Source organism: Sciurus vulgaris, assembly GCF_902686455.1.
Source record: "Sciurus vulgaris genome assembly, chromosome: 19".
In the NCBI taxonomy this organism is placed as follows: domain Eukaryota; kingdom Metazoa; phylum Chordata; class Mammalia; order Rodentia; family Sciuridae; genus Sciurus; species Sciurus vulgaris.
The window spans coordinates 825,711-838,151 of NC_136480.1; the positions used below are offsets into that span (position 1 = coordinate 825,711).

Below are 12,441 nucleotides of genomic sequence, written 5' to 3' on the forward strand. Positions count from 1 at the left end.
GAGATCGTGCAACGACACAGAGGAGAGGCATCTAACAAGCCAGGCAGAGAGGGTCCAGAAAAAAATCTTGACCTTGGACTTTGGTCTCCAGAACTATGAGTGATAAATGCCTATAGTTTAAGCCCCCAGCCTGTGGTTTTCTTGTGGCAGCCATAAGTGACGAATCATACCCCCCAAATCCTACAAGCTCATGAGAACAGGGGGTTATGCATGCTGGGGCTCACGAAAGTCTTTCTAGAAACTAGTACAGAAACGACTCAAGAACATTGCTGAATAGATGGATAATTTGGTCCTGTGCTCCCTCAAGACAGGGGCTGTGTCTTATTTGAGCCCAGAAACCAACACCCATGTGACACCAGAAAAAAACACCTGCGGCGTAGGTGAACAGATTCTCGGTATACAAGGCGGGCCGGGCGCGATGGCCCACGCCTGTCCTCCCAGCAGCTCGGGAGGCTGAGGCAGGAGGATCAAAAGGTGGAGGCCAGCCTCAGCCACTTAGTGAGGCGCTAAATAACTTAGCAAGACACTGTCTGTAAATAAAATATAAAAAGGGCTGGGGAGGTGGCTCAGGGGTGAAGCAGCCTGGGTTCAGTCCTTGGGACCAAAAGAAAAAAGAAAAAGGGCCCCTTTCCCGGCCCCTCCCAGCGCCCCTACCTGGAGGTCCGCCCTCCATCCTCCAGCCCGCGCTGCGGATGCGCTCTCCCCGACACCTGGCACTGGGTGGCTCCGGCTCTGTGGGGATTCCTTCCCAGTGAGGGCGTTCAGGAGAGGTTGGGAGGGAGGCCTCGCCAGGGCGGGTGGGATGCTTCACAAGCAGCTCTCAGCCGCGCGCAGGAGGCGGACAGCCGTGAAGGGGGCTCCCTCATGGAATGTGACCTGCGGGCGCCGAGGCCCCCAGCCCCTTCCCGCCACCCCCACGCAGCGCTGGGGAGCGGCCGCAGCCTGCTGCCCGGGACAGCCCAGCTCCGAGTCCGCCTGCGCTGGAGGAAGGGCGGGAGGGCAGCCCTGCGCACCCGCGGGGAGGACGGAGCGCCTCCCTCCCTGGCCGGGAGGACCCCGGAGTCCCCCCAGGGAAGGCGCAGGCTCGGGTCCCTGGGGCCTGAGGCCCGGTGCTGGCCTGCCAGGCTCACCCCCACGTCCCAAGCTGCGGAGGACTCTGCAGGCAGAGACCCCACCCTCACGGTGACAACTCTGCCCCCCCCACTCCCACCCAAGTTCAAAGAGGCCTCAGGGCCGAGAAAGGGCCGCAGAGCGGACGGGTCATGGGTGGAGCTGGGAAGGGTTAGGGAGCACGCGTCCCTGGAGGTCACCTGCCTGGTGGCCCAGGGTCCCTGCTTCCTAGCTGGAGCCAGGCCGCACCCTGTCTGGAGGACACTGGGCCTGGGAAGCTGCAAACCATTCCCCACCGCTCAGCCCATCTGAACCTCCGCTGGCCACCGAGCCCTTGACTTCGCAGAGCACGGCCCGGTGTCTGGGGACCAGGCCACTTGCTCTGTGTTTGTGGCTGCTACTGTTTCTGGAGCTGGATCTTGCCATGTTGCCCAGGATGGCCTTCGATGTCGAGGCTAAAGTGATCCTCCCACCTCAGCCTCTAGAGTGTTATACAACCGGCAAATACCGCCACGTCTGGGGCTTTGATCTACATTTTAAAAATCTTGTAATACGAATTCCATGTTGGGGGATGAAAGAGCAGGGATTGCCTGGTGCAGGGGCGCATGTCTGTCATCCCAGAAGCTGGGGAGGCTGAGGCAGGAGGATCACAAATTGGAGGCTGGCCTCAGCAACTTGTTAGACCCTAAGCAACTCAGCGAGACCCTGTCTCTAAATAAAAAGGATTGGGGACGTGGGTTCAGTGCCTGGTCCCCAAAATAAAAGATCGGAGCTCACGGCCTGTTCATGTGAACACGACCTTGGTGCCTCCCGTGGCACCTGGAGCTACAGCGTGGTCCTGCCGGCCGCTGTGGCCCTCAGGGCACTCTGGCAACGACCCCTAGCCCTCAGTCACACCCACGCTCCCGGTCACGCTCGTTGTGCCGTCCTCGGCGGGTCCTTTCCCTGCGTGTCTGCGCGGCTCCCTCCTCCCGGGGACAGGCCTCGCCCCGAGTCCCGGCAGCCCCTCCGTCCCCGGCACACAGATGTGTGTGCGAAGCGGGTGTCCACGCTGCCCTCCCACGGCCATGAGCGCCAGCCCCAGCACCAGCTCCAGCCCGCGCGGAGACGGCCACAGAGGCAGGTCGGCAGCCGCGAGGGACAGAGGCTGCGGACAGCGAGCACATGTCTGCAGGTGCGCCTGGCAGGCTTGGCGGGGCGAGAGCAGGTGACGGGGCGCCATGGTGGCACGCCAGGACGGGCTCCCCCTCCCCTCCTCCAGTGTCCCAGATCGATACGGCGGCGACGAGCAAGAGCACGGAAACCACAGGTGCTGGCGAGGGTGGGGGACCAGCGTCCTCGTCCGTGGCTGCTGGGGCTGCAGGCTGGGGCAGCCACCCTGGAAAGCAGGACGGAGATTCTGCAGAAAACATGGAATGGACCCACCATCTGACCCAGCTGTCCCAGTCCTCGCCTTACACCCAAAGGGTTTCAAATCAGCCTACGACAGTGACGCAGCCGCATCCATGTTTGTAGCAGCTCAATTCACAAGAGCTAAACTACGGAACCACCTGGGTGCCTTCAACAGATGAATGGATCAAGAAACTGTGGTACATCTACACAATGGAATACTACTCAGCCACAAAGAAGAATGGCATTTGCGGGTAACTGGATGGAGCTGGAGACTCTCATGCTAAGTGAGATGAGCCAATGCCAAAGAACCAAAGGCGGAATGTTCTCCCTGATATGCGGATGCTAATTCACAACAAGGGGAGAACAGACGTTCAGTGGATGAGACAAAGGGGACTGAGGGGCAGGGAGGGGGATGGGCATGGGAAGGACAGTGGGACGAAGGGCACAGAACTTTCCTGTTCACATATGGACACACGACCAGGGAAACTCCACGTCCTGTCCCACCACTAGGATGGGGAGTCACACTGCACGTGTGTGTGACAGGTCAGAGTGCACGCTGCTGGGACAGCTAAGACGGACACATAAAGTTAACGTACGCAGAAAATAGGAAACAGCTCAGGCTGGCCGCCCCTAAGAGAGGCCGTGGAGGTCCAGGCTGCAGAGGGAACTTGGACTCTGACCTTGGCCTTGTTCAGACCCTGACCCCTCCCACGGCCTGCGATGACCTCCCCGCCCGGGTCCGGGAGCCGAGCCGGGCGGCGCCCTGCGCCCTCCCTGCGGCCCACCTGCCCCACGGGTGCCCCTGGAGCAGGAGGGAGGGACCCCACTCACCGGGGATGTGGACCTTGAACTTGCCGCTCTGGCCGAAGGCGCTGTCGATGACGCCCAGCTCCCCGGTGGACAGCTGCACCTTGAGCCCCACGAACAGCTGGATGTTGGTCTCCTTCTTGAACAGGGAGCGGCCGATCACGCTGTGGTCGTCCATCACCTGTCCCCAGACAGCGGCACAGAGAGAGGGTTAGGAGGCCTGCCACAGCCTGGGCACGGCACAAGCCCCAGCTGTGAGCTGCACTGTCACTGTCCCCGTCATTCCCTTGACACAGACAGGCATCCACACTTCAGTTCCCAAGGCAACCCTGGGAAGTGGACAGCAGGTATGGCGGGATCCAGGGCCACCCAGCCTCCCTGCTGGCTTTTGGGAAAAAACAGTATTATTATTTGGTCCCAGGGACTAACCCAGGGTACCTAAGCACGGAGCCACCTCCCCAGCCCTGTTTATATTTTATTTAGAGAGAGGGTCTTGCTGAGTTGCTTAGGGCCTCGCTTTTGCTGAGGCTGGCCTCCAACTTGTGATCCTCCTGCCTTGGCCTCCCATTTGCTGGGATGACAGGTGTGCGCCACTGTGCCCAGCGTGAGCTGTGCTCCCTGCTAGCTGCCCCCACTCCTCCCTGCACTTGAATCTCCAGGACATAGGGACTGGAGTGTGGACGCCCGCATCCCGAGTCCCGGGCAGCTCTGGCCTCATGTCGCTCGGCAGATCCTGCTGTCAACAGCAAGCTTGGCCCCATGATGGGAAGGGCCCTTCGACCCAGCACCTGCGACTGAAATCAGCCACACACGCCTTCTGCTCCACCCCTGCCGCTTCCACGACCAGGTCTGACAGGTGCCTGTCACAACGGGAGCAGCGTGCTCCGGAGCCGAGGCCTGCAAACACCTGGGTCCAGCAACCACGCTGTCCCCACAGAGAGGAGCAGACGTGATCCCGGGTGTCCTCTTCCGTGTGAAACAGCAGCAGAGCCAGGCACAGAGTGCACTGTCCTCACGTGTACAGTGACCTACAGCAGGAATTCCCAGAAAGGGACAGGGGCCTGGGGACACATTTCACCATATGCCTTTCCTGCCTGTGGACTTTTGAAACATATGAATGAACGTCCTGTATGATCTCAGCAGCTTGGGAGGCTGAGGCAGGAGGATGGCAAGGTGGAGGCCAGCCTCGGCCACTTAGTGAGGCCCTAGCAACTTAGTGAGACTCTGTCACCAAATAACACAAAAAGGACTGGGGATGTGGCTCAGTGGGTAAGCGACCCTGGGTTCCATCCCAAGTACCAAAAAATAAACAAACAAAAAACCCATAGAAGGGTCTGCCTGGCTTCCTCCAAGCCCTCAAAAGAAGGTGCCCCAGTGGGAGCTGTTGCGTCCCGCTCAGATTTCCAGACGGCCAGGACGAGGAAGCCTCCAGGTGGCCTTTATGTCAGAAAGGGCTGCCGGCTGCTTGGCCTGGCCTTAAGGCAGCCATGCTATTTGGACAGGCCTCAGGCATGTCTTGGAGGAACCGTGGATTCGTGGGGTAGGTACTGGAGGGGGCCTCGGCCAGGAGGAAGGGCTCCCAGGACAGGCAGGGGGTCTTTTTGTTTTGGTTTCATTTTTTTGGTCCCAGAGATTGACCCCAGGGGTGCTTAACCCCTGAGCCACATCCCAGCCCTTTATACATTTTATTTAGAGACAGGGTCTCACTGAGTTGCTCAGGGCTTCGCTGAGTGGCTGAGGCTGGCCTCCAACTTGCCATCCTCCAGCCTCAGCCTCCCCAGCCTCTGGGATGACAGGTGGGAGCCACTGCACCTGGCTAGATGGGAGGTTTGGAGGGCCAAGTTCAGGTCACTCCCATCACCCGGAAAGCCTCTGGACTTCTTGTGACCTGGAGTGGCACTTCCCCTGTTTTAGGCCACCTTCCTGGTCCTGACCACGTGCACATGCCCTAGACCCACTAGGTGGCTTTGCTCCAGAACCTTCCAGACGTCGCCGGTGTGGGGAGAGCCCATCAGCACCGTGAGAGGCAACCTGTGGCCCCCGCCACAGAGAGCAGGCGATCGGAGCCGACAGGAGGCCAGACGGTGACGCCAGGGCTTCCTCCCTGTCCCGGCTGCGTCACCACAGAGGCACCCGCGTCAGGCTCGGCCAGGGAACCTCGCCCGAGCAGGGCCGGGGTCTGTGCGCCGGGCGGCCGCTCCTTTCCGCGGTGACGGAACGAGAACGAGGAGAATGGCGTCCACTCGCACGGCCTCCTGACGCACAGGCCCGCGGCCCCAAGCCCAGGACGGGCCCTGCTGCCCTGGAAGCTTCTCGAGCAGATGGCGGACGGGAGGCACCCCTGACGGTTTGGGAGGGACCCAGAAAGGGAGGACGGACCCCATCCTGGACGGCTCAAGATGGCCCTGCTGGGCCCGGGCCTCGTCTGCCTCTTCCTCAGTGACGCAGGCGGGTCCCAGGCTCCAGGCCCGTCCCTCCAGAGGCCCACGCCTACTCGTGGTCTGCGGCCCACCTGGCTCCGTCTGGTTGCTGAGTTAAGTGACCCGGCCATTCCAGACTGGCCTGTGCACGCCCCCCGTCCCGGCTCCGTTTCTGCTGCCCTGGGCCCCCCGACCGGCACCAGTGGGCTCCACGGGCCTTCCTCTCACCCTGTCTGCGGGTGGGGGCCTCTCCCTGCTTCCGGAAAGGTCAGAGCTGAGAGTCTCGACAAGATCGGTGCTGCTTCCGCCAACATTCAGGAGCACGGCAGACATCCCAGGCCGAGTGTGCCGGGGCCTTTGCACAGCAAGACCCCGCAAGGGTCAAGAGTGACGCAGCCACAGCCATGTTCACGGCAGCTCGACCCACAAGAGCCGAGCTCTGGAAGCAGCCTAGGTGCCCCTCCACAGATGAGTGGCTCAAGGAACTGCGGTACATATGCACCACGGAATATTACTCAGCCGTGAAGAAGAATGAAGATGGCCTTTGCTGGTAACTGGATGGAGCTGGAGACTCTCATGCTAAGTGACATAGGCCAGTCCCAAAGAGCCAAAGGCTGACTGTTCTGTCTGCTACGCGGATGCTGACCCACAATAAGGGGGAGCTTGGCAAGACTAGAGGGACTTGGATCAGGCAGAGGGATTGCAGGGAGGGAGGGAGGGGCCGAGGGTGGGAAGGAAGGAGCATGAAAGAGAGAGAGACGCCATCGACGCGGGCGGAGCCCAGGAGCGCTCTGCTGCCACCTGTAACCAATCAGAGCAACGACAGAGCCCGGCCGCGGGCATCCTTCCATCTGCAGTGCCACCGGTCCTGTCAAGGATGCCCAGAGTCCTGCTGGGCGTGAGCGGAGGGTCCTGGCTGAGGCCCCTGACCCCCCTCCAGCATCTCAGTGGCCAAGAAGGGACGGAGGCGTGGAGCCCGGCACCCGGCACGACCTGCTTTCTGACAGGCACATCGGGCAGCCTGCCAGCGGACTGCTTCTAGAAGGCCTGCCTGGGAAGAGCCGGAGAAACGCAGCCCGAAGCCGCGGGGTGAGGCAGGCCGGGCTCGGTGCGCCTCCCGTGCACCTGGTGGGCAGCCGTCCACCCGATAGCCCGAGGCCTCGGGGACAGGTCCCGGGAGCTGCCACCTACATGGCCCTGCTGGGCCCCTGAGAACAGGCCAGCCCTCTCAGAAGGTCCTCTCTTACCTTTGTCCATGTCGCTGGGCGGGCACCTCCACAGCCGCCCCCCCAGCGCCTGCCGCCTACTCCTCAGCACACTGCCAGGGCGCCACTCTCAGCCCGACCCGAGGTGCAGTCCCGCCTGGGGTCCCCTTCACTAACAGCCTCGCTGACGCAGAACTGACACGCAGAAGACACTCACGCGGAGAGAGATGATGTGGCACATTAGACGCCTGTCGCTCAGGGACTGAGCTGAGGCTGGCCTCCACCTTGCCATCCTCCTGCCTCAGCCTCCCCAGCTGCTGGGATTGTAGGAATGGGCCACTGTGTCCAGCTAACTCAGGCTGTTTCAGGGCCCAGGCGGTAAGCTCGATTTTCAGGGTGGTGTCCACATTTGGAAAACATGGACACAGAGAGACAGGAAATGAAGGGAAAAGGCTAAGAAGGTGCAAGCAGGCGAGAGGGAGGCTTCAAGCAGACGAACCCTCACTCAAAACGGCTTCCCAGATTTCACACAGGAGGAAGCAGGATCTGGAGGAAAAGCGTGCAGCTTGCACGGTGGGTCTGGACCCTGCAGCCAGACCCCTGGGTTCAAAAGCCAGGCTGGAGCTGAGCACAGTGGGGCAGGCCTGTCATCCCAGTGGCTCGGGAGGCTGAGGCAGGAGGATCACAAGGTGGAGGCCAGCCTCAGCAACTTAGTGAGGCCTGAGCAACTCAGTGAGACCCTGTCTCTAAATAAAATATAAAAAGGGCTGGGGAGGTGGCTCTGGGGTTAAGCACCCCTGGGTTCAATCCCTGGGACCAAAAAAAAAAGCTAAGCTGGGACTCAGGCCAGTGTCCCACCCTCAGTGAGCATCAGTGTCCCCGTCTGGAACATGGGACACGGAGCCCCCGCGGGTTTCAATAGGCCTGGCAGGGGCCTATCCCTCCCTGCACCCAGCATCTTCCATCCCTCGGGGTCTCAGCCATGCCACACACGGGACGCAGATGCAGGCCCGGTGCCCCCACCCGACTGGAGGCCACCCGCAGGTCAGCGAGGACACTGCTGATGGATGGTACTGCCCCTCCAGGCCTGGCCAGTCACTGGCCTGGGCAGAGGCAGCACTGCACGCTGGGGGCCAGGGTGAAGCCCACGTGCCCACCTCTCTGGGCAGCGGAGCCACCTGTGGGGCCTCCCCACATGGGGTGGCGGCTCGTCCCGGAAGGCAGGAGCTGGCCCCGATCTTGCTGCTTCCCCAAAGCCCCCTCCAGGTATGACCAAGGTGTGGGCAGGAGGGGACGCGCCGGTGCCTGCCCAGGAGGCCTGTGAGGTGGAAGGGAGTCGGCTCTGAAGCAGGGATGGCGGCCCCTCCCACAGGAGGCAGCGAGCCTGCGGCCTGGAGAGCCTGGGAAAGCCAGGGTGTCATGGGTCCTGGGTGTCAGGGGGGAAGAGCGGGGGGAGGGGCTGCCTGTGTTCTGTCCTATCACCAGAGTGAGCGAGTGAGTGTGGGGGGGAGGAGGGAGGGGAGGAGGAGGGAGGGGAGGAGGAGGGAGGGGAGGAGGGAGGGGAGGAGGAGGGAGGGGAGGAGGGAGGGGAGGAGAGAGGGGAGGAGAGAGGGGAGGAGGGAGGGGAGGAGGGAGGGGAGGAGGGAGGGAAGGAGAGAGGGGAGGAGGGAGGGGAGGAGAGAGGGGAGGAGAGAGGGGAGGAGGGAGGGGAGGAGAGAGGGGAGGAGGGAGGGGAGGGGGGAGGGGAGGGGAGGAGGGAGGGGAGGGGGGGGGGGAGGGGTGGGGGGAGGGGAGAGGGGAGGAGGGGGGGGAGGAGGGGAGGAGGGAAGAGGAGGAGGAAGACGGGTCTGCTCCCCACTTAGACCCCCAGCTGAGGAGCAGGCCGGGCTCTGAGGCTGCCCGTCCACCAGGCCCCCCTCAGAGAACGTGGGAGGGTCCCACAGAGATCAGTGGCGGTGACGTCAGGCCCCAGCGGCGTGTGGGCTTGCTCGGCGGCCCTGCTCCTGGGGAACAATGCTGGACTCAGGCCAGCGGGTGACAATGGCTCCGAGCGGGGACTTTCACTGTTGGCATGAACAGGCCGCTCCGTCTCTCCCAGTTCCCCGGGAGCAGTGGCTGGCTGCACACGGAGGCCCGGGGTCCTGCTTACAAGCCAGCACGTCCCCATTGTCCCCGGCCCGAGCAGAGCTTGGCAGCGGCGCGCCTAATTATGTCATTACGTGTGCCTGTCAGGGCTCGGCTCCAGGAGGCGGCTTGGGAAAAGCCCAGGTTCTGAAGCGACTCTTCTAATTCCAGTTGGAGAAGTGGCATCGCGGAGGCAGGGACACCAGCAGTGACACGGAGCTCCGAGCTGGGCCCCGGGCCTGCTGTGAGGGGGACCTGGGCTCAGAGGAGAGCCAGGCCTCAGAGGCTTGCCTGCTGACCGGGCCTCAGGGTTCAGCGAGCCGGGGCTGGGGGCTTCTCTGAACCTCAGTCTCTTCCTCTGAAAAAGGGTGTCATCAGCACGACTTGGTAACAGCGTGACCACCGGGGGAGGAATCTGAGTGGGAGCCACGCAGTGGAAGAGGCTGAAGTGAAGAACAGAGGCCCATGTGAAGCGGATCCTGAAACACGCCCAGAAGCCGTGAGAGAGATCTAACCTGCGGAAGCACGCAGGAGGAGCACGTCACATGCCCAGTGTGACCACTGTTCTCTGGCTCTCTTCTTTTTTTGGGAGACGGGGTACTAGGGATTGAATCCAGGGAGCTTAGCCCCTGAGTCGCCTCCTCAGCCACTTTTATATTTTATTTAGAGACAGGGTCTCACTGAGTTGCTTATTTAGGGTTTTGCTTTTGCTGAGGCTGGCCTCCAATTTGCGATCCTCCTGCCTCAGCCTCCCGAGTCACTGCAATAACAGGCGTGTGCCACCACGCCCAGCTGGTTCTCTCCTTGCCCCCACTCATCACCAACTAACAAAGCCCTCCTGGGGGACAGGGACCAGCAGCCCTCTGAAGCAGGGAGGCAGGGGAAGCCTGGGATGAGCCCAGCATTGGCAGATTCTGGAAGAGGCTGTGCAGTGGTATGTTTGTCTAGTGTCATCAGAAATATCTGCTGCATGTTCCTCCTCAGTGCAGGCCAGCACAGGGGAAAACCAGAGGCCTGGGGCAGCCCCTAGGATGGGGCTGGCTTTTGGGTCCAGCCACTGTGAAACCTGGGCAAGCCAGTTCACTCCTCTGAACCTCAGTATCCTCTTCTGTAAAAATAAGGCAGCTGGGGGCAGTGGCACGTGCCTGTCATCCCAGCAGCTCGGGAGCCCGAGGCAGGAGGATTGCAAGGTGGAGGCCAGCCTCAGAACTTAGCTAGGCCCCAAGCAACTCAGCGAGACCCTGTCTCTAAATAAAATATAAACAGGGCTGGGATGGGGCTCAGGGGTTAGCACCCCTGGGTTCAATCCCTGGGACCAAGAAAGGTGCAAACGTATGTGCCTCCAGGTGGCTGTAGGGTCAGACAAGGTCCTGCAGGGAGGACCGTGAGCGTGACCACCCTCCTGGCAAGTCCCGGGAAGGAAGTGGCCTGATTGGTTTGTTTCACTGAACACATTCCAGAGGTTGAGAATCGGGGGCCTAGGGAGGGCCAGCCGGGTACCAGGGGGACTAACCTGTCCCGCGCTCAGGCCGGGCAGGACCCTCGTCCCCAGGACTGGGCCTCCCTGCCTGCGCCAGCTCGGGCACCTCTCTGTGAGGCCGCCAGCCACCCACGCAGGGCAGGGCAGGAACAGAGGCCCCGGGCAGCCCCAGCAGCCACACCCCCGAGGACAGGAGAGGACCTTCCCTGGGCCTGGAGCGCAGCTGGGAGGGAGGAGGGCCGGGCTGGGAGCAGGGCGGCCGAGGCCAGGGCACCACGCACCCTCCTCCGGGAGCAGAGGACTTGCCACCGCTGCTCCAGGGGACCCTGGCTCCTGGAGGGACTGGGAGTCACGCCACCTCCGACCTGGTGGCCAGGCGGGGCAGCGGGCAGGCCGGGGGCCAGAGGCAGCCGCAGACTTCAAAGCGGCCGAGGCCCGGGTGGCGCCTGCGTGTTCACACTTGGGTGGCCCCTGTCGCAGGCTCCCGCCGCCCGGCCCTCAGGCCCTCCCGGGTGGCGCCAGCAGGTGCCAGGCAGGCCTGGCCCCGGGGCGGGGGTACCCAGCCCTTGTCCCCAGCCACCTGGAACCCGGGCCTTGGTGCCACGAGGAAAGTTCTAGAGAACAGTAATGATGCGCCCGCCGCTCATCAGGGCCTTCTGCGCCCGGAGGACCCTCGGCCTTTGACACCAGGTAGGGGACGGTCTCCGTTTTCTAACAAGAAAAGTGCGGGTGGCCCTGCAGCCTGGACCCTGGCAGGCTGCTCGGGACCCGAGTGCCAGGGTCTGGGCCCAGGGCTCAGCTGCGGGCGCTGGTCACACAGCAGGATCTGCCAGCCGCCAGCCCCCCCAGGCCCAGCCTCACGGGGTGGCAGAACACCTCAGGTACGCACGTCGTCCCTGCCCCGCCGAGAGCAGCCTGGAAAGGACAGCCTCAGGGCTCCTTGTCAACAAGACCATCTGGATGGGCTGAGTGCCGCCAGGGCAGGGAGGGCGGGCCACGGAGCCCAGCATGTGTGGCAGGGCACGTGCTGGCCCTCACCTGTCCCCTCTTGTCCTGCTCCTGACAATCCCACAGAAAACACGCCGGGCGCGGTGGTGCACGCCTGTCATCCCAGCAACTTGGGAGGCTGAGGCAGGAGGAGGATCGCAAGTGGGAGGCCAGCCTCAGCAAAAGTGAGGCCCTGTCTCTAAATGAAATATAAAAGGGCTGGGAGTGGCTCAGGGGTTGAGCGCCCCTGGGTTCAGCCCCAGGACTAAAAGCTGTAGCGTCTGGGAGGGGAGGCGGGCGAGGGAAGCTCAGGCAGCTGCAGACGGCAGGAGCGAGGCCACTGTCCTGCCTGTGAGGAGCGGTGCTGGCTGAATGCCGGGTAGACCCCCGCGGCGGGGTCACCAGGGCCTGTGCCCAGTTCGCTGCCGCCGGGCCAAGCCGTGGACCCCCCAGCCAATCCCGATGTGCTCAGGCCCACGGCCGGGCACCTGTCTCAAGGGACACTGAGGCTGGACATCGGCCACCTTTCCTCCAAGGCTGGTGGATACAGAGCCCCACCCCGCACGTGGATGAGGGCAGGTCCCCACAGAGAAGGGATCCAGGATGTCGGGATGGACAGCCATGTCGGAGCCACCCTGTGACACGTCAGGCAGCAGGGCCACCCTCCTGGGCCTTCCCTCCTCTTGCTCCCTGGCACGCTTGGCCCGCTGGCCCCTTCTGCAGCTGAGCACAGACCCGTATTGTGTCCCCCTGGGGACATGGGCAGCCATGCTCCCTGAGGAAGGCGCAGGGCCCGCTGGGGGCCGGAGAGCCAGGGTCTGGTCTCCATATGCCGCGTCTGCAGGGACTGCCCCACCCCTACATAAATGGCAGCCGGGGGCAGCTGGCGGGGTAGGGTGCAGGCCTGGCTTTGTGG

The 12,441-nt window shown here is 62.9% G+C and overlaps 1 protein-coding gene across 3 annotated transcripts in view; it reads right to left on the reverse strand.

Moving 5' to 3' along the window:
• The window catches only part of EEFSEC (eukaryotic elongation factor, selenocysteine-tRNA specific), a 182,858-nt gene that overhangs the window by 27,505 nt on the left and 142,912 nt on the right, over positions 1-12,441 (reverse strand). For 2 of the 3 annotated variants that reach the window (XM_079122120.1, XM_079122118.1), the window contains one exon: positions 3,334-3,490. In XM_079122120.1, coding sequence (XP_078978246.1) covers positions 3,334-3,490 — 157 coding nt within the window. Of the gene's footprint in view, positions 1-3,333; positions 3,491-9,134; positions 9,417-12,441 lie in introns of those variants that run through there. The other variant, XM_079122119.1, reaches the window with a different exon arrangement.